This window comes from Paramisgurnus dabryanus, chromosome 2 (assembly GCF_030506205.2).
Source record: "Paramisgurnus dabryanus chromosome 2, PD_genome_1.1, whole genome shotgun sequence".
Lineage (NCBI taxonomy): Eukaryota > Metazoa > Chordata > Actinopteri > Cypriniformes > Cobitidae > Paramisgurnus > Paramisgurnus dabryanus.
Window position 1 is genome coordinate 5204437 of NC_133338.1, and position 26564 is coordinate 5231000.

General features: G+C 37.2%; 1 protein-coding gene across 1 annotated transcript in view; it reads right to left on the reverse strand.

Moving 5' to 3' along the window:
• Positions 1-1576: 1576 nt before the first annotated feature.
• The window catches only part of plekho2 (pleckstrin homology domain containing, family O member 2), a 29916-nt gene continuing 4928 nt past the window's right edge, over positions 1577-26564 (reverse strand). The window contains exons 2-7 of the mRNA XM_065294240.1: positions 17440-17589; positions 12728-12850; positions 7194-7298; positions 7004-7099; positions 4843-6356; positions 1577-3087 (exon numbers count right to left, since the gene is read on the reverse strand). Coding sequence (XP_065150312.1) covers positions 4845-6356; positions 7004-7099; positions 7194-7298; positions 12728-12850; positions 17440-17589 — 1986 coding nt within the window. The 3' untranslated portion in view covers positions 1577-3087; positions 4843-4844. The remainder of the gene's footprint in view (positions 3088-4842; positions 6357-7003; positions 7100-7193; positions 7299-12727; positions 12851-17439; positions 17590-26564) is intronic.

Genomic DNA, 26564 nt, shown 5'->3' on the forward strand with positions numbered 1-26564 from the left:
ATATGTTTTAAATATATGCTAAATACATTTTGTAGAAAGTAAAGCTTAATTAAATATACTTTTGAATTTGAAAATATATTTAGTTTTTTAACCTTTTCATATTAACATATATTTTAAAATGTACTTTTGGGGCAACAAATACATTACTAATTGTACAACCCATGCAGCAAAAAAATATATTTTTCTTGGCCAAAATAAGTTTGTATACAATGTATAAAGTATAAAATGTACTTCAAAGTGTACACTGAATACTGCATACTATTTTAAAAAGTATACAGTATACTTTATGCAAATGATCTTTAACAGTACATTCTACATTGCAACTACATAAAAATATGTTTTAAATATATGCTAAATACATTTTATAGAAAGTAAAGCTTAATTAAATATATTTTTGAATACAGTGCAAGCTATATAAAAAATGTTTTAAATGTATGCTAAACATATTTTTTTGAAAATAAAGCTTATTTAGTTTCAACCTTCCTATACAAATATAAATAAATAAATCTAAGCTTGTATGTAATGTATAAATTATAAGTATAAAATGTATATGTATGTATATATAAAATGATAAGTATTTTTGCCGTTTAAATTTGATCCTCTTCAAACCTGTTATGTTTTTTTTCCAATGCAACGTGAATATAAATGTCTTAAAAAATATAATGCATTGCACAATGGGATACACTACTCTGTGTAGTGCACCTCAGTAGTATACTACAAATTTGGTAGTAGTATGTCATCTGCGCATAGATAAAATTTGCATACTGTTACATACAGTACATTACAGAAAAAGTTAGGGTACTGTAGTAGGGTAGTAGCTTATCCTATTCTGAACCTTAGTAGGCCCGATGTTTTCAGTGCAATGGGGGCAGTAGGGTGGCAGCTCCCATTTTATCAGATCACACCAGCAGAGGGCGATTTTTGAACCTCAACTAAAGGTCCACACAGTATTTATAAACCACAAAAAATAAAAAAGGAGAACTACCAAATTTGCTAATATTATATGAAAATGCTCAATTGGCCTACTTATGCTATAGGCCTACTTAAAGTATTACAACATACATTTAAACCCAAAAGTGTCTTTTGAATGTGTGAGAAAATAGCAGACGTCTGTGCAGTTGTGGTAATCGTGCAGCGATCAGTTCCACATTAACATTATTTTCAATTTACTGAAGCATGAGGTGGAACTGAGTCTTTAAACACAATATCTGCCAATACTGTACACTAGTAAACACATTAGACTCAAACTTACATTTATATTTAAATCCTTAATCATCTTTTCAAGGTTTTGGAAGGGCTTTATTAAATCCAGCAAGTGACTTGATAAAAATGTGTGTCGAATGGTTTGTTGGTCAAAAGGTCAAAGTTATTTGACAAAAGGTCAAATTGTGATCAAGCATGGCTCAATAATAAGGATGCTCCAATGGTGCTATTGTGAGAGAGATAAAAAGTGTCATTTGCATTATTGTTGTATTTACTCTGACTTTCAATAAATAAAACCTTGAATTTATAAAAAAAAAATATTTTATAGTAAAATAAGAACAGCTGAAGCAACAAATGTTCTGTTAAGTCAGTGCATTTTAAAGACGTTTTGCCTTTATTATGACGTGCTTTGCAAAGCAATTATTTCCATTTTTTTGCACATTTAATATGCATTTAAGAGTTTAGAAAATATTAGTCCAGTTAGTAAATACCATTAAGAAATACCAAATGACAAACAAATTCATAAGCCTCTTATAAACTTCAACAGTAAACATCAATAATTATATTTTAAACGTACAACAGTTGTTTGTAATTTGATCTTAAGCATTGCTTTAAAAAAAGACAGTAAACATAAACGTGTCAGAACATTAATAACTTAAATATTAAGCATTTCACTGGCAGGCATGTTATTTACAACAATGTTCAAATTCACTGAGCTATAGTTCTCTATAAAAAAAATAAGGATAAATGAAATTATACTTAATGGTACAACTGGATAAATGGGATGTGAAGACATTTTGATATGAGCATAAGGACACATAACTAAAATCAAAAAATTAATCGCATAAACTGTGTCATTTATTTAAAACATTATTTACAAGATCACAAATTGTACCATAAAAAACATTTTGTTGTAAAATATTCAGTTCTGTTCTGTCTGTATTATCTGTGCTTCGTAATCTTCCCTATTCTTGTTGTGGGAAAGACGAAGTTGAAATGAAACTCTCTTCCAGAATAACTGTATTACATCTGACTTGTGGGTGTCTACCGGTATACATTTATATTATTAATAAACTTCTGCGACTATAAAAAAAAATAAGAGAGACTATGAACTCATGTTGTTTTCACTATTATTCAGCTTTTCGCATTGCCACCATGTGTAAATGCTCTCAAGTTTTGTTTTTTGAGGGGGTGTATTCATAAGGAAGTGCAGCACAGTGTTATAGGTTAAGATACAACTGTACAACATTTTGTATAGCAAAGTAGCAAAAATAGTAAAGCAGAGATGTTGTTTCAGATTAGGTAGTCTATACATTGTAGATTGCTATGTTTTAAACTTCAAAGCTTAATTTAATCAACATTTCCTTTTCATTATGACATAATATTTATTATTTAAAGGTGCAGTGTGTACATTTTAGTGGCATCTAGTAGTAAGGTTGCGAATAGCAACCAACGACTCAGTCCACGGCTTACCGCTCACTTTTCGAACGAATAGAGACGCAACTGTAACCGTCACAGGACAAACATGTTATCATCGGAGACACATGGTTAACAAAGTTTGTCTGTTAAGGGCTTCTGTAGAAACATGGATCTCATTCTTAGGTAATAAAAACAATACGTTCATTATGTAAGGTCTTTATACACCACAGATAATATATTTCTGTATTTAACATTGCGTTTCGGTCAAGAGATCCTTTTAAAAGTTACACACTGCACCTTTAAAACAGATTCATTCTCAATATTTTCTGCCTATTTTTTACAAGATGTAATATAAGTCTCAGGTGTGCCTTTTAAAATTAACCAGTCTGTCAGTGGCCGTGGGCGGGGCTTGATCAGTGTGATGTCACATTGACAAGAGAATCAGAATGGCATGTCTACCGTGGCCTGGAAAGGCAAAAATAAATTACAATGGTAAATTACTTATTTACAGATTAAAAACAAATTTACAAGTTTCTTTTAACAAATGTACAAGTTTTTTAACAAATGTACAAGTTTTTTTAACCAATTTACAAGTTTTTTAACCAATTTATAAGTTTTTTTAACAAATTTACAATGAGTGAATAAATGTACAAGTTTTTTTTAACAAATTTACAAGTGTTCAAACAAATTTACAATGAGCGAACAAAAGTACAAGTTTTTTTCACAAATTTAGAATGAGTGAACAAATGTACAAGTTTTTTTTAACAAATTTACAAGTGTTTAAACCAATTTACAATGAGTGAACAAAATGACAAGTTTTAAAACAAATTTACGTTTATTACGGAAAGGGTGGGTACAATACGCTGACATCATGCATCTGAGCCTCCGGTGGGAAGAAACCCGGAAGTATCGCCGTAAATCTCATGAGAGTTGCGAATGCGATGTTGTGTATTAGGCTGTTCATCCTATTAACTGAAAGAGAGAGATAATATATAACCTTTCATTGCTTCCGAAGTGACTTAAAGGGATATTGGACCTTGTTTTCAGGTAAATGAAAAAGTTTTAGTTAGCATGTGATTCACGGCGATACTTCCGGGTTTCTTCCCACCGGAGGCTCGAATGCGTCAGCGTATTGTACCTACCCTTTCCGTAAAAAACCTTAAATTTGTTTTAAAACTTGTAATTTTGTTCGCTCATTGTAAATTTGTTAAAAAAACGTGTACATTTGTTCACTCATTGTAAATTTGTTTAAAAACTTGTAAATTTGTTAAAAAACTTTTACATTTATTCACTCATTGTAAATTTGTTAAAAAAACTTGTAAATTTGTTAAAAAACGTGTAAATTTGTTAAAAAACTTGTAAATTTGTTTTTAATCTTGTAAATAAGTAATTTACCATTGTAAATTATTTTTGCACCTCGAGGCCACCGTACATGTCTAATAAGCCTGCTTTGGTTTAATGGGGAAAAATTTTTTTTTTCCTTTGTAGGGTGGTTGTGTTGACACACTGCCAACACACATTTATGTCCAAACACCTTGTAAAAAGTGAATTTTGCGTAATATGTGCCCTTTAAACCAAATCATTATGAACTCAAAATGGATGTGATGAAAATTATAAATTTGGACACCAAATGTACCTGCAATTATATAATCACCCAGAAAAAAAATGTCTATAAGTCTCCGCCCGGTCAAATGTCCCTCTTCATTTTCACTTGCTAACTAGTCTTGTTGACTCTTGTTACACTCCCTGTTTTCATACAAAAGTTACAGTGCAAACTCTGTACAAATGCATAACATTGGGGTTATGTGCAAAAAACAATGGGGTTATGTGGGACTGTGATGATGTAATTCTGTCACGTTTCGTTTTATGCTACATTCTGAATATAATTCAATTGGTTTGTTCTTCAAATGTGATATAGCAAAGTGCCAAATGCAACTAAATGAATTAAGACATAGAAAAGCTTCAATAAGTAAAACTGGAGTAAAGCAAGGTAAAACCACAGTGTGCAAGTACGCTGATTGGCTGGTGGATTTTGCTGATGTATTTACAAAAGAAAATATAGCATATACATACTGACCAGCAAGTAGCAGGCCTATCATCATATAGAGGCAATAAGGGTTAACAAACTGTGAGGCAATTCACGTACTGACTGTCGCCTTGGATCGTTTGCATTTTCGGCACACAAGGTACACGGTACGCATTTCATCTGCTAATACTTACCATTACAAGCTTAATCTGTTGTTTTTATTAATACTTCTGGCTTCCTTTAAGAACTGCTCAGCTTTCCTGAGCTTATCCATCGCTGCGTTGAGCAAGATCTCAGGACTTGCCGGCCCCTCCGTTCCGCTACTCTGTCCGGTCGCAATTTCGCTCAGCATCTCTTCTGTCTCTGCCATCTCAAAAGACACTTTACTTTGCAAGTCCTTTACGTCACTTTCGTGCTGTATCTCTTTATTCTCAGTGTTTTCAGACAGCAGGTCTCCCAAGGATGCGGATCGGGCATTGGGGGAACACTTGAGGGGTGCAGTTATGTGTAGAGACTTGCTAGGTGACGGATGAGCGTTGAGAGCCAAGCTCTCAGTGGTGGTGGTAGGCGTTCCTAAGGACGGTTCCTCCAAACTCTCGGCTTTGCTGTCGGACGGATCAAGATCGTCCTCGCTCGTCTCGCCATCGAGACCCTGGGAACTTCCCTTCAACTTTGCGGTTGAAGCCTGTTCACTGATCTCAGACTCTTCTCCTGAGTGCTGACCGCTGTCTAAAGACTTCTCCTCTACGTCTTCACTCGAAATATCACCACCTGGCTCAGGTTTGGGTTCTGGAGTTGTCAGTGCGATGTCAACTTTATCAATAGACTGCTCTGGGACTTTTTCCGAAGTGGTGCTGATTGTAAGGATCGTGGGGTTACCTTGCGGGGAAGCTTCTTCTGTTTTGGCCGCTGGCTTTACAGGCTTCTTCTTGGGTGGAGCTGGAGGTCCAGAACTCTTTTTAAGAGATTCAGAGGTTGCAAGTGGTGTCACGTTAATCTGATGAGGTTCGATCAAGGTTGTAACTTTTTCAGTGTCATCCGACGCTTTCGCTGAGTCTTGCTCTTCTTCAACCGGTGGTTCCTTTGATGGTGTAGTGGGTGAATCCCACATCACCACTTGGGGCTTTATAATCTTATTGGATAGAATGAACGTCTGGTCTTCTTCCTTATTTTTCTTTTGAGCATCTGGAGGTACATCTACCATATCTTCATCGTCCATCTCCTTAAGCTCCTCTTCAGTCTCCTGACTCTCTGTGGCTGGAGTAACCGGTTGGGTGGGCTTCATATGTTTGGACGGTGGAGCTGGAGGTTGGACGTTCTTAGATGGTTCAGAGTTGGCGTTCTGCGCATCCACTTTATCGTCAGCGGCACTCTCTTCAGAAGAGATACGGGGTTTGTTCTCTTTCGATGGAGGCATGGGTGGTGTAAGAATCTTCTGTGGGGCCTCATTTTTGGCCTCATCGTCCTTATGGCTATCATTGGGTTTGCTGTCTTTTGATGGCGGCATTGGCGGCTTTATAACTTTCTTCTGGGGTGTGGTATCTTCATTAACATCCTCTTCCTCGGCAATGTCATTCAGCGACACGGACGGCTTCGGAGTTTCGGTTTCTTTATCCCCGTCTTTATTTAAGCTATGCGTTCCGTTCAGCGTGATAACTTCTCCGTCCAGATCCAGTCTTAAAATTCCATCATTTGATACACTTGCAACCTACAGCAATCAAACAGTATGAAATTTAGATGGTGTTTAGATGGTCTATCGTTCTCCAAAATGTCAGATAAATGCTTTAGGGGCTAATCACACCAACCGCGCTTTAAACGCTTCGAAACGCAAGGCGCGACGCACTGCCTTTTTTAAAAAAAGAGCAGTGCGACGCGGCTTTTTATATTGCTAAGCAACCACCGAGTCAGCTGTCTTGTCAATCAAATATTGAAGCGTGAGTGCTCTTTTGCTGTTAACTGTCATATTAGCAGAAACTTTAAAACGAGGGTGCTTGCTCTGACCTTGTTTGAGGATGAGAGGTGCACAAACACGCAGGAGAGAGTGAGCGAGTGGAGTCCGGTTCTTCAAAGCAACTGTAAACGTCCCTCACCACAACGTAAGGCCCGCCTCTCCCCTCATTCGATTGGACAATGGAAAGACGAGAATGACGTCGGGCACTTCTCCGCTCTCAGCATTCCTTCAAAGGCGCGTGCTGCGGCCGGCGGCAAAAACCGCAAGGCGCTCGGCGCGCATAAACAGCGCGCAAACGCTCCCTGCCCATAGAATATCATTCAAAAAAGGCGCCTGCAACTGCCATAAACGCTTTTGGTGTGACTGGCCCCTTAGACAGCTTTTTACATGGGTGAGTACAATACCTCCTTCATGTGTATTCTTGTTGGCGGTCTTCGTTCACGATTCATCTTCGGCCGAGAGCGCGTAACATGTTCTAAAGTGCTGGTCTCCACTTTCACCTAAAATAAAAAAACACTATAATTAGTAACATATACATAACTATAACTATAAATCCAATCATGTAACATTTAAAAGCTGAACAATAAAAAATACCTCATCAAATATTTTATTTTTTGCCTTGTTTATTCCTTCACAAATTGCCCTGATCCATTCCTCTTTCTCTTCATGGGTCTGTGCCTGAAATTTGACATCTTGGACCTAGAAAACATTTTATACAACAGTTTTAATTGCAGTCAAGTAGACTATACTGTATGTGTAGACGCATAAAGTATTAAGTTTAGCTAAGTTTATCTCTTTTACAACCAGTGGTAGACAGTAGTAAAGCATTATTACTCTACTACTGTGTTTTCTATTTGGAAAACTTTTGCTTTACTAAAGCACAATATCCAACTTTTACTCCTCTGTATTCATATTAAATTGTATTTAATACTTAATTACATAAAAAAATCCTATTTTTACTCAAGTAAAAGTTTACATATAGTTTTAAAAATTGTTTAAAGAGAATAGCGAAGTTTACACCACAACTATAACGATAAATATACAATAAACGATATCGTTGGGATCACTTGCTGAATGATAAATCATTGACAGCCAATCAAATCTATTTGAACTTCAAGAGCATGCGCATTCGAAATGACAGACTACACTGTGGAGAAGCTCATTGCTGATGTCTATAACATAAAATTCCCTCAGGTATCCAGCGCTGATGCAGTTGCTGTGAAATTGACTATGTGATGCTTTTTATTCGACTACGCCAGAAGGTAAAATGAGAGATTACACAAACAACTAGATTCACTGTTTAGATTTACGAAATGCAATGTGTTGAGGACATCTGCTGGATATTCCTGTTGTGTATATGCAACAAGAACAGCATATTTATACTTCAATTGACACATGAACAATAACAAGCGTTTTTAGTAAAGGAAATATGCAATATTAGATAATACCATTGAAAGTAAGTGATTTGCAGGAGTACTGCACCACGCGTTATCATTCGGTGGTGTTGACGCTAATATAGTTACCGTTATATTGAGAACGGCCCTCCAGAAAGTACTAAATTTTTTATGTACACCGCGAGTACGTAAAGGTGCTCTAAGCGAATTGACGCGTTTTAGACCATAAAAATGTTTTTGTTACATACAGCAAACATCTCCTCATTATCTGCTTGCTGCCTGTCCACTGATCAAACTGTAAAAAAATGCGATCTCTGTAGACAGCCCAGGCTTCACAAATGGCAATAACAACACAGTGGCCAAACCTAGCACCAAAAAAAAAAAACAAAGTGTTCCAGCCAATAAACGACAAAAAGGATTTGGGGGTGGGGGTTGGGCGCATTCATGAAAGCACGGAAGGGAGGGGGAGGAGTTAGCTACGCTCCGTCTGTTTGAAAATAATTCAAACGTCAACAAAAACTAACGTCTCGCATATTCGCTTAGAACGCCTTTAAGTACACTGTAAACATTTTAAGTTTAATCTGCATAAAAATATTCAATTGATAGCTTTTTCAACTTAGAAACTTAGAAAATTTAAGTTGAATAAAAGTTAATCCAACTTTAAGTTAATTCAACGCTGTAAAGAATTAAAACCTTAAAATTTTAAGTTTAATACATTAATTATTATAATTATTATTATTATTATTTATTCAATTCAACAACTATTCTTGGCTAGTAAGGAGTTTCTGTAAAAAAAAGTTTGTACTGTCGGGCTGCTTTTGGAACATTTTATGTAACAGAAATGTTAAATGAAAAAGTAATTTCATATTTTTTTGCAAAGATAAACAACAAAATATGTTTGCAGTTACATATAAACAACGTCAGAGTCATGTATATTCCCTAAAAACAAGGGTAACACAAAAATCTATGTTGTTTTGTTGTGTTACTTTTGACCCACCTGTGTGTGACTTTCAAAGGTCAAAAGTAACAATGCGCTACTTATGTTTAAAGTTAGATTATACTGACGTCGTTTTACATTTGTTCAAAATTCCACCTGGTATTAATAGACAACACTTGTGAGTTATTGACCACAGCAAATATATATCTCTGTCTATCTTTAAAAATCTAAAAAAAACTTCCGCCCCTGCTCTTCCCTACTACCTTAAAATGTTAAGTGTAATCAACTTGGATTTACAAGTCATTTCAACTTATTATTATTAATCTTGGCTAGTGAGTATTTGCTATAACTTTAAAAATGATTAGCTTAAAATATTTCAACTTTGTTTTATAAGTTATAGCAACATTAGTCAAGATAAAAATAGTATGTTGAATTTACTTAAAAATTAAGGGCAACCAGGAATGTATTTATGAAATGTTATGTAATGAGGTTTTCCAAAAGAAAATTCCAGATACTTTAAAAGTGTACTTGAGTAGAGTAAAAATACTTCACTACCTCTGTAAAAATCTGAATTTTATCAAAGCATTACACTGTAAAAAGTGAAAGTTGGATCTACTTAAACTGGTAACGCCTAAATGTAAGCTTTTTCAATTTAAAGTGAGAAAAAGTAACTTCAAAACTTTTAAGTTAATCCAACTTTTTACAGTACTTTCACTTATGCAAATAATATATGTAAATGCTTAAATGTCTTCAAAATGAAGTGTAGTTCAGACTGAATTCTTTCTGTCTTTCTTTGTAGGATGTTTATTTGTCTGCCCTATTGTTCAGCTGTGCTGGGTTCATATGAGGTGTGAGTAGCATCCTGTATACTGACCGTCTCAGCATGAGCCTTTGAAGTACATGAAAACAGTATGTACTTTTATTAAAGTATCTGCTTGTCCATGCAAAACCTACGGCCACAATTCTACGGTTTTGGTTCTTAACACTATGTAGTTTAATATTGACCCAATATTATTTCTCTTAAAGCCATGGCATTAAAAATCTGACTTTTTTCATGTTTAAGTGCTATGATTAGGTCCCCAGTGCTTCTATAACCCTAGAAAATGTGAAAAAGATCTTAATTTTTGGTAAACCATTCTCTACAAGCACATGAAAAAATAGGTTGTTGAAATTTGGCTCTCCTTATGATGTCATAAGGAGCTCTTATTATAATAATACCACCCCTTAATCTGCACTATCCAACCACGGCACTGCCATTTAGTGCAGAGAAAAGCACAATTGAGTTTTAATTGCATCAAACCACCATCATTGTGATCAGTGTTTGAATTTCATCAGCTCATTTGCATTTTAAAGGACACACCCAAAACGGCACATTTTTGCACACACCTACAAAGTGGCAATTTTATCATGCTATAATAAATTATTTATATGGTATTTTGAGCTAAAACTTCACATATGTGCTCTGGGGACACCAAAGATTTATTTGACATCTTAAAAAAGTCTTGTGCCATGGCCCCTTTAACTCTTTCACCGCCATTGACGAGATATCTCGTTAATTAAGAGAAAAACCCGGAAGTATTGCCCTATGGCAAGCGGCTGCATGTCTGTGTCTGTTTTAAAGATCGCTCTGAATGGGATCTCTATGAAAAGTCCGTCACAAAAATGGAATTATCTCTGCTTTTTGCTCAAAATGTGGTGTTTTTGCAGAAACCTACCCATATTCAAAAGCTGATTACAAAAGAACCACTGAAGGTAGGATAAAACGTTTTTTTTTTTGTTTCAAAGCAGAGGGTCTGTTCTTTCATTTGGTATATTGTATGTTTATATATTTAAAGAAGAACATTTTCTGGAAGGCATTAAACTTTGGTGAAAATCAGGAAAAACGCTGGCGCTGGCTGGCAACTTTTAAAAAAAACGCTGGCAGTAAAAGAGTTAATATGGCTCAGTTTGGGATTTTTTCATTTTACCATTTTGTAGTTCACAAGACTGGTTTGAAAAGTAATAGCACATCTTTATTCCTCGAGCTATACAATCTGACATAACATTCAAGTCTGTAACACCAATGGTTTGGGACTTTTTTTAATATTTAGGGTTATGGTGTCATTGTTACCATAAATATTATCTATACACTATCAATGAAAAGGAACCACTCAAGTGCCTTAAAATTCGACATAATTTCCACAACAGGAAACAGGAACTTAGGGCGTGACATACTGAGAAGCTCCCCCTTTTTTTAAAAAAACCAATAGGGTTTAATTACCTCACAAAAAGCCTGGAAACTGCCAAAAAGCTACAGAATGGTGTCATAAACAAGCTGTAAGCTTTAAATGCCGATTTCTTTTAAATGCAACATTTGCCAAAGTTTTGGAGCACGCCATTTTATTGATATCCTTAAAGCTAACATATTCATACTAAAAGCTAAAAAACTTTCATTTTGATTTCATTGGGACTTTAAAGGCACAGATGTTTACCACATCTGGCCTGTCTTTAGTCTTTAAAATCTTTTCAAGAACTACAGTATGCACAGTATGTCGAGTAATAAAACAAAACGCACTCGGACTGTTTGACTCATACAGCTGGCTGGTCGCACAGCTCAAGAGAGGAAAAACTGACATGATGGTCTGGTTGCTCTTTACACACACACACACACATTTTCTCTTTTGGAGAAGTCTCTTGACATCTGCTGAGCTCTTTGCAGTGCGCCAGCGATTCGCTCTCGTCATCTGTTAGTAATAATGCATACTTCACCCGTTAGGTATCTTCCGCATTTCTTCAGACCCTCCCTACATCCAAAACTCCCTGAATTCAGACTATAATACAGTGCAGACCATGAATATAGATATATAAAGATTCACAAAAATATTTACAGGGTCACAGATGTTAGCACTTTAAGACGGTGTGCCACATACTACACGTGAGGCCAAAAATTACGACATATCAACTGTGCACTTCCTTCTGTGTGAATTTGACATTAACCCTCTATAACAACTGTAATATGAAGTAACAGCACAACATGTGTATACACAGTAAGTCAAAAGAGATATTAAAGAGTTTCGGTCAGCTAAAATGTGTGAACCGGACATTTAAAACTTGCTTATCTATTTATGAGATTAGGATCGCCTTGATTTCGATCTTTGACATGATCACACCCAGGGTCACATGTATAAGTATAGATGTAAAGATGTTATCCGCCATGCTAAAATTATTTATTGACCATCAGATAGCTGAAAGTACCTACATTTCCGTGCATATAGTCCTAAGATTCATGAAATTCACTTTTCACTAAAAAGAAAAACTGCAGGCCTGTGGCTCTTTTGATATACCACTGCAAAGTCATACAGGAAATCTTGCACTGCCTTAAAAAAAAAAAAAAAAACATAAAACATGGCGACAACCAATGGTTGTTCTGATATTCTACACTGTAATCTAAAACAGGAATGTTATCTCTTTTATCCTGGATTTTATAACACGCAGTAACAGAACAGCACAAAAAGTAGTACCCAAAAAGCCCACATAAAACGTCTGCTATCGGTCAAAGTCAAACTTTGGATCCAATGCCATTGGAGGACCATCATCGGTCATGTGTCTGTTCAGATACGTCTCTGATTCATTACATTCAGCAGCACAAAGATCTAGTGTGCCTGTAGTGCGTGACATATTGAGCCACTGACGTCACAGCTGCAGGCATCTGTGCTTGGCATTGTCACACCAATGACAGTCACTCTTTATATCACATACAAAAGAAACAGCAGTCTCATATGGCTGATGTGGTGTTGGGCTGCTATGGTCATTATTACCTTGTTGCCGCTCTTGGGGTTTCGTATTAGTACCAGCCTTTGTTTCTTCTTGAATGTGCTTTTCAGCTCGTGACACTTTTCGTAGTTCTCCAGGTCCAACTTTTCCAAACATGTTGTTAATTCCTGCACAAGGGTAAAAGATGTACAAACTTTATTACTCAGTTCACTTCATGTTCATAAAATATTAAATGTTTTTCTTAACATTTCTCTTAAAGGATGATGTGGACAGGAAAAGATTTATATTGAGCTATTTGACTTTCGTATTTGGTATTCGCAGGCAAAATAAATCTATATCAAATATAGCTGCTAGCAGCGATGACAAGCACTGTAGTACTGTCAAGAAAACGAACTAACCGCACCGCTTTAAAGGTGCAGTGTGTAATTTTTAAAAGGCTCTCTTGACAGAAATGCAAAATAATATTTAAAACTATATTATCCGTGGTGCATAAAGACCTTTCATAAAGAACCGTTGTGTTTATTACCTTAAAGGTGCAGTGTGTAACTTTTAAAAGGCTCTCTTGACAGAAATGCAAAATAATATACAAAACTAAATGATCAGGGGTGTATAAAGACCTTTCATAATGAACCGTTATATGTTTATTGCCTTAGAATGAGATGTTTTTATCTACATACACAGAGGGTCCCCTTACATGGAAGCCGCCATTTTGGGGCCGCCATGTTTCTACAGAAGCCCTTAACAGGCAAATTTTTTTTACTAGGCTCTCTTCGACGATGACATGTTTGTCCGGTGGCGGCTACTGTAGCTTCTCTATGTGTTTCAAAAGCGAGGGGTGAGCAGTGGACTGAGCTGTTACCACTAGATGCCGCTAAAATTTTCCACACTGCACCTTTAATCAAAACTAGGGGCGCTACAGAACCCCCTGCCACGCATGTCTACAGTTTTGCCGTAAACCTACCAGTCGTCATCTTTGACGTCTGTGCCAAATTTAAAGACATTTTAGGCATTCTCAGAGCCTTACAAATGAAATTAATATAAAATAGATACGTTGCCATGGAAACATTATTTAATATATCACCAAGCCTTTAACAATTTTTCACCAGCCTTGTCTCTATATTATTTTAACAAAGTTTAAAGTGATTTAGGTAAGGGATAATGTACAGAACGCCGGTTGTTAATGCAGAAATAAATAAGCCCCAACAGTGTGAACAGGAACAGACGCAAAGTCACTTATTACACGACTGTTTACCTCATAAGTAAGGTAAGGAAGATTAAATATTGATTTTATTTGCTAATTATTAACAAATGCAAACCTTCCGGGAGGAAAACAAAGTTACTTTCGGTTTTAAGACGTTTAAATGTCACGAATACACTATTTGGTTTAATCATTTGTAAATACAATGTCATACATGCTATTAAAGTGCACCTATTTCATTGCTAAAAAAACAATGTTATTTTGTGTATTTGGTATAATACAATGTGTGGTTTATGGTTAAAAAACACATTATTTGCACATACGTATATTCTTTAGCTCCAGATTTCCCTCTCTTCCTGAAACGCACTGATTTTGTACAAAATTCAGTGATTGGCCAGCTAATCTGTACATTGTGATTTTCGTCAGCCGGAAATGTGACGCTCCTTACCATGTTTGAAAGATTCGTTCACAGTGCCATACTAACAGGAGTTAATTACAGGCTGCGAGTCTAACCGGGAGGATTTATGATAATGTCGGTCTTTACTACATCACCAATCCAAGGACGTAAACTGTTGCCTACAATCCGTGTGTTTGTTGTAGTCCAAGAAAAGAGATTTACGTTGGAGATGATAGCTCGCGTCATTGTTTACTTTGGGGTTTGTACCTTTTGCATATCATTAACATGTACAGGGTTCCCACACCTTAGTTCACTTCAAATTCAAGGACCTTTCAAGGACTTTCCAAGTCCAATACCCTCAAATTCAAGGACCAAATGTGGGGATACATTTCAAGTGAGAGCAAGGTTACATTGTGTTACCTTTTAAGATACATTGTTACAGTTCCCTTTCAAGGGAACTCGCGCTGTGTCACTTTGGGGAAGCCTCCATGGGTAAGTGCGTCTGAATGTGTATATCAAATTCAACCAATGGTGAGGCTTAACGGCAAAGACAGGGTGACGCGGGAGCCAGGAAGTATATCGCTATCTGAAATATTGTCAAAGACGGTGTTACAGGGACGCAGGAAGTACAACAGTTACATACGAAACTCGAGACGTTTTCATTTGTCGAACATTTTTGCATTTATGCTTAAAAAGTCTAGAATTGTTATGATATTATCCTACACTACACAGGGATTTTTTTCGAGAAATTTTCTTGCATAAAATAGATTCAACCATTTTCAATGACCTGTATCTATGTATGTTTATTTTCAAAAACTTCCCAGGCCTTGAAATTTTTCCCCCAGAAACACAAACTTTCAAGGATTTCAAGGACCCGTGGGAACCCTTCATGTACTAATACACACTTACACACCAAAGGAAATGTAAAATCGTGAATCGGATAATTGGTGACATTTATATTACATCTTGTGTAATAAGTATACAGTACTGTGCAACAGTCGTAGGCCACCACCACCAGACTTATTGTTTTAGAAGTTTTAATGTCCATCCATATTTATTTTTTTATCTATTTTATTAAGATACAAACAGAAAATACAGAAAATATGAACAAAAAATAAAAAACGACATTTTTAGGACTAAATGTCTTCCTTAGGCATCGTCTGTGTTTAGTGTGACCTCTCTTGGCACGATACATATCTTGAACGTTTTTGAGCAGAATTAAGTAAAAATACTAATTTCTTTAAAATTTTAAATAAGGATTTAATTTTATTTAAGTTTAAGAGATCCTGCAGTTGCCTGCTACACTCTTAGAAAGGATTTACACATCTTTGTGCGTTAAGCTTTTAACACATTATGTGTAGTATTAACACATTATGTGTCATTTTGTTTTCAAATATAACACAAGTTGTGTTAAAATGTGTTGTTTCAATAATAACACAGAGATGGGTGGATTCACATTCGTTTTAAGAGTGTATTACTCAAGTGTAAGGGCAGTTTACCCTAAAAACTTGACACATCAGTTTACATTTTTATACAGTTTTTAATACTACATACACATTTCTTGTATTTTCTGGATGTATTTTATTAAAGAGACTGAGAAATTATTATGTATCATCACTATAACATTGCAAAAACAACTAATCTAATTCTGGCATGATGGCTTAAGACTTTTACACAGTACTGTATATAAGTTCAATTTTTTAAAGTCTGTTTTAAGTTGACACACTTAATGTTGCTGGGGCTATGACTATGATTCAGAATAACCACACCAATATGATCAAACCCCAAGATTAAACATACAGGTCAAGTTTGATTAAAATCACTCAATTTATGCAGAAGATACGAGTCACTTCCTGTTTCCTTTTCTAGCCATAAAACCATTCTCTCGCCATGGCAACATTGTTCAAGATATCAAAATATGTTCAGAAATTAGTATTGTAAGTGTCTAGGCATCATCTTGGCATTGCATGAATTTGAGAGTCCTCCAAACATTGTTTAGAAAAATAAAAATTAGGCATCTAACAGAATGAATGAATAGGCTAATAATAAAAATTAAAGGAGACATTTCACAAAACATTTTCAAGATGTAAAATTAGTCTTTGGTGTCCCCAGAGTACATTTGTGAAGTTATACCCCACAGATAATTTATTATAGCATGTAGAAATTGCAACTTTGTAGGTGTGAGCAAAAATGTGCCGTTTTTGGGTGTGTCTTCTGCTTATTATAGCATGTTAAAATTGCCACTTGAAAGTGACAAACTCGTCAAGTTTGCAACACATATATCTATCATTATTTACTCGCCCTCAAGTTGTTTCAAACTTGTATAAATGTGTTTGTTCTGCTGAACACAAAGGAAGATATTTGTAATCAAACCGTATTTGAGCACCACTGACTTCCATAGTAGGAAAATAGTCAATGGTGCACCACAATTGTTGGGTTACAAATAATAACAAATTTTAATTTGGGGTGAACTATCCCTTTAAAGGAAAACACCACAGTTTTTCAATATTTTACTATGTTCTTACCTCAACTTAGATGAATTAATACATACATATCTTTTTTCAATGCGTGCACTTTTAATCTTTGTACAGCGCTTCTTGAATGTGTTAGCATTTAGCCTAGCCCCATTCATTCAAAGTTTTATTTGTGCCACCATACTTACTCATGTAACAGTCTTCAAATAGGGAAAACACGTTTTTCTAAATTCATCCCTGTTTGGATCCTAAGGAATGAATGGGGCTAGGCTAAATGCTAACACATTCACGAGGCACTGTACAAAGATTAAAAGTGCACGCATTAAAAAAGATAGGTATGTATTAATTCATCTAAGTTGAGGTTAGAATGTAGTAAAATATTGAAAAATGGTGATGTTTTCCTTTAAAATTTATCATAGCTAGATGTCTGGTGCAAATTAATTTTGCCGTCAACAAGAAATCTTTAAACGTATGAATGTTCCTGATCTTATTGCGTATCATTCTTTAGTGCATGTTATTCATTCAGAGCTGTTTTAATCTTTTATCAATCTTTCATGTATGGAACACCCATCCTGATCTTTCCGGATTCGGATTGTGTTTCACTCTATAAATGTCACATTATAAAATTAAAATGGGTTACAAGACATTGATTTTAAACATTGCAGGTACAGTTACCCGTCGTTTTACCTCATTCTCATAGATGTCAATCACAGTTCGTTCCAGTTGAATGTATCGATCCTTGTAGCTGCTCAAGATCTTCCCTGAACTTTTCTTCAACCAACCAGCCTTCCCAGCGCATTTCACCTCTTTGGGCTTGGCGGTCTCCTCTTTCACACCCTGTTTTGCAAAGGAAGACCAAAATCAGCATTTTTGTCAACCAAAATTTCAGTTTGACTTGGCACCAAGTCCAGAGAGCATTCCAGAGATGGGAGGGCGAAGCACACTGCAGACAAGATTATCATTTTTGGCCTGCATCAAATGACCTTCAACACCTTTTTTCCACTCTTTCCACATCTGTTAACTTATTTTCCTTACCTACCTTCTCATTCATATCTTAATTCTTCATTCATGACCTAATTTCTCATATTACTTTGATTGCTTTCTCAGTACAAAAGTCATACGCGAGCATACAAGGATTAGCAATATAGGTTATAATAGACTCAAACGGAGCTTTATTTGGAATTCCCAGACTTCCATAGACAGGAGTCTTTGTAAGGAAATTCCTCAGGATGTCTCTTTAGAGGGTCATCGGGCTGTTTTTCCACTTTCACTGGGCTTTTGAACAAAGCAGCTTGTGGTAGAGAAGGTGCAGATGTCTTGAAAAGAAAACATTGAGGATAATACAATCTGCACCATGCCTGAGTTCTGGGACTTTCCCACACGGCCCTGTCCTGGAAAGCAATATGGCGACAGGTCACTGCGTCCCCTAGCAGTGTCTGTGTTTGTCAGGGGAGGGGGACGATGGGGACGGGAGGGGGTGTTTTGGCACATGAGGGCGGCTCTTTGTTTTCCTCGTTCTGTTTTTGGGTAAATTGGAGCACGCTGGCTGAAGAGAGACTTTGGGTGGGATGGAAAAATCTATATTGCGAAAAACAGATTGGAGTCAATTTGGATCTGCGCTAAAGAGAAGAGAAACAGATAGGAGAGTTTGTAAAATGAAGAAGGAAATAAACATAAACTCTAACTATGGCTAACAGGATGTTCGTCTTAAGAAAAGCAAACTTTGTAGTGCTATACCTCAAGCGATGATAATCTAACCAAGTCTCAAAAAAGGTTCATTTGTGGTGTTAGCTAAAGCAAGCATCAATAAGATTAGCGCTCATACTTGCAGTACGATGAAGAAGAAATAAAACAGTAGTATATTACTGAGTTGTATCTGAGGCCAGAATATCAAAATTTTTAGGTTGGGCTCATTTTCACTTGCAAGAACCAGAACACAGGGCCTAAAACCCACACTGAACACCTTAGCAACCGCATATCAACGCCCTGGCAACCACCCCAAAACACCCGAGCATCATTTAGCACCACAAACACCACGCAATATATCTTCAGAAGATGTGAAAGTTGAGAGCAGTGAGGAATAGTCCCTAGTGAACATGATGAGCAGTTCATAAATAGTGAATGTGAGGAGCAGTCCCTACATAGTGAACATGAAGAGCAGTCCCTACATAGTGAACCTGAGGAACAGTCCCTACATAGTGAACCTGAGGAACAGTCCCTACGTAGTGAACGTGAGAAACAGTCCACACATAGTTAACGAGGAACAGTCCCTACATGGTGAACAAGAGAAGTGGTCCCTACATGGTGAACATGAGGAGCAGTCCCTGCATAGTAAATGTGAGGAGCAGTCCCTACATAGTGATTATGAGGAACTGTCCCAACATAGTGAATATGAAGGGCAGTCCCTACATAATGAACATAAAGAGCAGTCCTTACACATTGAACATGAAGAGTAGTCGCTTCATAGTACAAAGTGAACCTGAGGAACAGTCCCTACATAGTGAACATGAGGAGCAGCTGGCGTTACATAGTCAACATGAGGAACAGTCCCTACATAGTGAACGTGAGGAGCAGCTGTTGTTACATAGTCAACATGAGGAACAGTCCCTACATAAAGAACATTAGAGCAGTCCTTACACATTGAACATGAAGAGAGCAGTCGCTTCATAGTACACATTGAACATGAGGAACAGTCCCTATATAGTGAACATGAGGAACAGTCGCTACATAGTGACCGTGAGGAACCGTCCCTAGTACATAGTGAACATAAAGAGCAGACCTTACATAATAGACATGAAGAGCAGTTGCTTCATAGTACATAGTGAACATGAGGAACAGTCCCTACATAATGAATGTGAGGAACAGTCTCTACATAATAAACATGAGGAACAGTCCCCACATGGTGAACGTGAGGAACAGTCCCTACATAGTAAGCATGAGAAACAGTCCCCACATAGTTAGCGAGGAACAGTCTCTCCATAGTCAACATGAGGAACAGTCCCCACATAGTTAACGAGGAACAGTCCCTACATAGTCAACATGAAGAGGAGCAGTCCCTACATGGTGAACATGAGAAGCGGTCCCTACATAGTGAACATGAGGAGTAGTACCTACAAAGTGAACATGAGGGAGCAGTCCCTACATAGTGAACACGAGAAGCAGTCGCTTCATAGTACATAATGAACCTGAGGAACAGTCCCTACATAGTGAATGTGAGGAGCAGTTCCTACATAATGAACGTGAGGAACTGTCCCCACATGGTGAACGTGAGGAACAGTCCCTACATAGTTAACTAGGAACAGTGCCTACATGGTGAACATGAGGAGGAGCAGTCCCTACATGGTGAACATGAGAAGCGGCCCCTACATAGTGAACATGAGGAGCAGTCCCTGCAAAGTGAACATGAGGAGCAGTCCCTACATAGTGAACACGAGAAGCAGTTGCTTCATAGTACATATTGAACATTAGGAACAGTCCCTACATAGTGAACGTGAAGAGCAGTCCGTACGTAGTGAACATGAGGAGCAGTCGCTTCATAGTACATAATGAACATGATGAGCAGTTCATAAATAGTGAATGTGAGGAGCAGTCCCTACATAGTGAACATGAAGAGCAGTCCCTACATAGTGAACGTGAGGAGCAGTCCCTACATAGTGAACACGAGAAGCAGTCGCTTCATAGTACATAGTAAACATGAGGAACAGTCCCTACATAGTAAACATGAGGAACAGTCCCTACATAGTGAACACGAGAACCAGTTGCTTCATAGTACACAGTGAACATGAGGAACAGTCCCTACATAGTGAACATAAAGAGCAGTCGCTTCATAGTACATAATGAACATGAGGAGCAGTTCCTACATAATGAACGTGAGGAACTGTCCCCACATGGTGAACGTGAAGAGCAGTCCCTACATAGTGAATGTGAAGAGCAGTCCCTACGTAGTGAACATGAGGAGCAGTCGCTTCATAGTACATAATGAACATGATGAGCAGTTCATAAATAGTGAATGTGAGGAGCAGTCCCTACATAGTGAACATGAAGAGCAGTCCCTACATAGTGAACGTGAGGAGCAGTCCCTACATAGTAAACATGAGAAACAGTCCCCACATAGTTAACGAGGAACAGTTCCTTCATGGTGAACATGAGGAGGAACAGTCCCTACATGGTGAACATGAGAAGCGGCCCCTACATAGTGAACATGAGGAGCAGTCCCTGCAAAGTGAACATGAGGAGCAGTCCCTACATAGTGAACACGAGAAGCAGTCGCTTCATAGTGAACACGAGAAGCAGTCGCTTCATAGTACATATTGAACATTAGGAACAGTCCCTACATAGTGAACGTGAAGAGCAGTCCCTACATAGTGAATGTGAAGAGCAGTCCCTACGTAGTGAACATGAGGAGCAGTCGCTTCATAGTACATAATGAACATGATGAGCAGTTCATAAATAGTGAATGTGAGGAGCAGTCCCTACATAGTGAACATGAAGAGCAGTCCCTACATAGTAAACATGAGAAACAGTCCCCACATAGTTAACGAGGAACAGTTCCTTCATGGTGAACATGAGGAGGAGCAGTCCCTACATGGTGAACATGAGGAGCAGTCCCTGCAAAGTGAACATGAGGAGCAGTCCCTACATAGTGAACACGAGAAGCAGTCGCTTCATAGTGAACACGAGAAGCAGTCGCTTCATAGTACATATTGAACATTAGGAACAGTCCCTACATAGTGAACGTGAAGAGCAGTCCCTACATAGTGAATGTGAAGAGCAGTCCCTACGTAGTGAACATGAGGAGCAGTCGCTTCATAGTACATAATGAACATGAGGAGCAGTTCATAAATAGTGAATGTGAGGAGCAGTCCCTACATAGTGAACATGAAGAGCAGTCCCTACATAGTGAACGTGAGGAGCAGTCCCTACATAGTAAACATGAGAAACAGTCCCCACATAGTTAACGAGGAGCAGTCCCTACATGGTGAACATGAGAAGCGGCCCCTACATAGTGAACATGAGGAGCAGTCCCTGCAAAGTGAACATGAGGAGCAGTCCCTACATAGTGAACACGAGAAGCAGTCGCTTCATAGTACATATTGTACATTAGGAACAGTCCCTAGTACATAGTGAACGTTAAGAGCAGTCCCTACATAGTCAATGTGAAGAGCAGTCCCTACGTAGTGAACATGAGGAGCAGTCGCTTCATAGTACATAATGAACATGAGGAGCAGTTCATAAATAGTGAATGTGAGGAGCAGTCCCTACATAGAAAACATGAAGAGCAGTCCCTACATAGTGAACGTGAGAAACAGTCCCCCACATAGTAAATATGAGAAGGAGCAGTCCCTAGTAAACATAGTGAACATGCTTGCATAGCCAACATAAGGAACAATCCATACATAGTTAACATGAAGAGTAGCAGTCCCTACATAGTGACCATCAGATACAGTCCCTACAAAGTATAGCTGGTCGACACTGACAATTGACTGCGTTGACGCTGATAATAAGTCGACATCCATATTTTTAATTGATTCCATTATTTTACCTTTGAAATTTTGTTCTCAAGCTAAAATATCAACCGCTTCCTCCACATCACTAGTAGGCGGGAACATTTAAGTCTACGTGAAGAGAAGTCCCAAAATATTAAACATGAGGATGAGCAGTCCCTACATCATACCTGTCAACATTGGGACATAAATTTACATTCTTCAAGCAATCATATACTTAAACTGAATCTGATAACAAAACTAATGATATTTAGTCTTTAAAAGACAATATGTAAGGGATAATGTAGAGGCAGCCGGTAGTTATTGGGAAATAAGCCCCGACAGTGTGATCAGGACCCGACGCGAAGCGGAGGGTCTTGTATCACACTGAAGGGGCTTATTTCGCGATAACTACCGGCTGCCTCTACATTATCCCGCTTATTACACGGCTACTTGCCACATAAGAAAAAAAACTGGACATGAATATGAATTTGAAACATTTTATTGGCATATTTTTTTTAAATTAACATTTTTATCCTTCCGCGAAACTTTGCACAGATGCATAAAATGATCGTAATACCTTATTAAGATCCTCTGCTTCATACTTGTCTGTCTCCATTTTTTTCTCTTTAACCAGTCTTTGAGAAGTTTTAATGCCCATTCTGTATTTTTTTGTGTGTTGGCTTCGTAGCTGTCATGCTCTATTTTGTCAAGTTCAGTCTCAGTAAGCTCTCTGTGTCTTGTCGTGGTTGTCTAGTGTTTGTCACAAGATGGCGCCAAACAGACAGTAATCTTTATTGATCTTTATTGGCGCGGAGCGATTTTACTCGTGCAAGTAGTCCGGCTATGCGTTATTATTTTGGAGCGGTTATTATTTGAAAAGAACGAACCTGCAAATGTCTCAACTGACCAATCAGAATCAAGCATTCCAGAGAGCCGTGTAATAAAACTCTATAACGTATATATATATAAAACACATATGCAAACTCTTCATCTAATATGACTAAACTTCAGATGTGAGATGTAAAGTTTAGCTACGCTTTCTCATTTTCACTATCAACATGATCACAGTATAGAGGAAATAACACATGAAGACCAGTCTTAAGATACTGAAACCTCTGCCGCCAAAATACTTATTTAGTACACCTGAAAATAAAAAAATGATTTCACATATGATTAAAACTGAAGGACTGACAGCCAAAGTCTCTTTGATTGTATAGAAAAGAGTTACAACTTCTATGCAAATAAACGTTTGCGCTGGAAGAACCGGATAATGTACTGTTGTGCATTGTTAGGTGAGACGTGCATGTGTTTCATATACATGCACACGACTTCATTTGAGCTAAAAATAAAGAGCTGCAAACCCTGACCTGCCACACATCTAATAACCACACATCTAAATGTGAATCATCTGTGCACTTTTTCTCAAGATTTTATCATTAGAGTCAAAAACCAAAGCGACTCAAATGTTCAAAGACTCTTATACGCTATCAGATGAAATGGTCCAAAAATGCTTCCACATATGTATACATTTGGTAGCAGTATGTACCTTGTTAAGTAATAATATTCACTATCGTATGTACATCTGAGGTACTAATATGAACTCTTTAAATGTTACGTGCAATCAGGGAATAACAAAACGTATAATGTCACAACTGACCAATCAGAATTAAGTATTCCAGATCGCAATAAAGCAATAAAATTGTTCCTAAAGTTAAATGTGCTGACATGCACAACACTGCACTGCTTGTGTGATAGTACTTTTCGTGATAAGACGTAAGTAATAATTGACGATGGCCATTTAATTATACGAAAATAATGCACACCCAGGGTCTCACGAAGCTAAGCATTATTTCCGCTTAAACCACAAACATTGCTCCGGTGCCTATTTTTAAGACATTTTAAGGTTAGGTGTGCGGTTTACAGAAAAATAATCAACACCCATGGAACACTTCTTGGAACAGCCAATCAGAATAACGCATTCAAATGGTATAAAATGAAATAATCCATGTCATGTAATGAATTCGGTTATTTCAGAAGTCACCCGAGTTTTGTTCAAAGTTGAACCTGTGCTCATAGCAAGCGTGTTTACCAGTTGTCCTAGTATAAGACAAAATAGAAATGTAACCTGAAAAGTATAAACAGGAACCAATGATTGAGATTGAACAGGAATCAAGAACTCTTGTCTGTATGGTGCTCACCGCCACTTTAACCAAAGGCTATAAAAAGAGCAGTCTAGTCAATGTGAATTGTCAAAAACAGAAATGAAACCACATTCGACCGTAAATGGTAACGTTTTATTGCATACACGACTTCAAAACAAAAATAACAACGACTTGACGTCTCTGTATAAACGAATCTGCGACAATGGTGAAGTCACGCTGATGTGTTAAGTTAGCTTGTAGGCATGTGTGAGTATAACCCAAAACAACAATGGCGGCCTACAGGATCCTTTGATCCGAGCAACCACAAAAAAAACACAAGATACGGTCAATTAATTTTATTCAGAATGCCTCTCTGATTGGTGGATCTCTCGAGTTGTAATCTCTACAATGCTTTGATAAATAAGCTTAATAAGTGCCACTTTACATTTAGTTTAGAAACAATGCGGAAAACATGACCAACGCAAATTTTTCTCCTTCTGTCCAAAGTGCTTGGGCGCTCCCGTAGCGTCTGCTGTTGCTAAGCAACCTAAGCGTTGGGTGACATACTAGGCATCCAGCGGTGAAGAAAGAAATCGGTGGAGTTTAGTAACCCTTCATCGACAAAGTTTACAACATTTTGCTGCTTTATATACAGTTTCATCGGACCCACGTGATACATGTCTGGATCCGAACTTTACTTCCGGTTTCGTTTTTTTAATGGTGTGACTAGTTGCTAAACTGGTCTCTTGAACAAATGCCTCGTCGGAAATAACAAATGTTTTGGTTTCCTAGGTAATCTATGTGTTTTTTTTATGCATGTTATATAAATAAACTACGTTTAAAGTACTTTGTTATTATTTATTCTTAGCGGAGTTTACCGGAAGTTACGTACGGACCGCGACAGCCGCTTGTTTATGTTGTTACTGCTGAAACCGTCTATAGTCCAAGGTCACTTGTAGTAATAAACCAACCTCATCATCCATTTAAATAAAACTACTTAATGCTTTTTTATCTTGATTAATTGATTAATTGTAGTGTTTCTTTACAAAGTAACATCGCCACCTACTGGCCTGGTACATGTAATACAGCAGAATTAGTCATCTAAGCAGATTTGTGTTAACGTAAAATCTTTTTGACAGCTTCTTCTTTTTCTTCTACTTGACAGCATTCAAGAGTGTTTGTAATTTCTTTTTATAAATGCAAAGGAAAACCTAAATTGACACTTCTTTCTTAGAAACAAAGGTGCAAAGTGGATCAGAGTTAATGCTGATCAGAAAATAACACAAAACTATCTATAGTAAATGACGATTTGCATTTCTGAGTGCTAAAACTTGAACACTGATATATAAACCACAGATGCATCTCTACAAATACCAAACTTTACCGTGACCTCGGCAGCTGGTCTCTGTCGTCATGTCATATCAAACTTGGTATGTTTCTTCCACGCTGTCATTATGTTTGGATAAATATGGTGGCAAATTGGCTGTGATGTACACAAATGCTGTCGTGAAGACACACATGAATTCCTGACGCAAATTCCTATTTTAAGTGAAGGCCATATAAACTACTGTATCATATGTTAGCGACATTTCCCAAGAATCCAGTTTAGCTTTTGTCAAGGCAACGTAAACAGAAAGGCACTTCGTCTTTATCTTATCAAAGCTAAATAAAGATTTCAGCTCTGTCTAAGCACACCACATATTAACTCTGTTGGTTTTAGCTCTGTCAAGTATTGCTTGCGGCACACGTTACTTCCTTATTTCACTATTTCCTGATAATACTTCTTTATATAGTAATAGCATGTGTTAGAAGAATCTATGTTTGTTTATCTAATAGGTTTAAAGCATTTTCTTTAAACAATGATTTTAATCTAATAATATTTCTAACTATTTATTCTTAAAAAAGAAAAATGATAGTAACTTATTTAAAAATCATGATTTGGATTGCTCCGAATTGGTGGCAGCCAGGATATATGGATAGATCAATGCAAGGATGAATCTAGATAGATAGACATTTTTGTTGTTTTTACTGTCAGTCTGTCCATATCTTTACTGTTTGTCTTGTCTGTCTATCTCTTTGTACTGTATCTCTATCCCACTATATTTATTGTCTCTGTCCGTCTGTCTGTCTGCTATCCATCCATTCATACTGTCTGTCCTGTACACATATTTAAGCACCGCAGTTT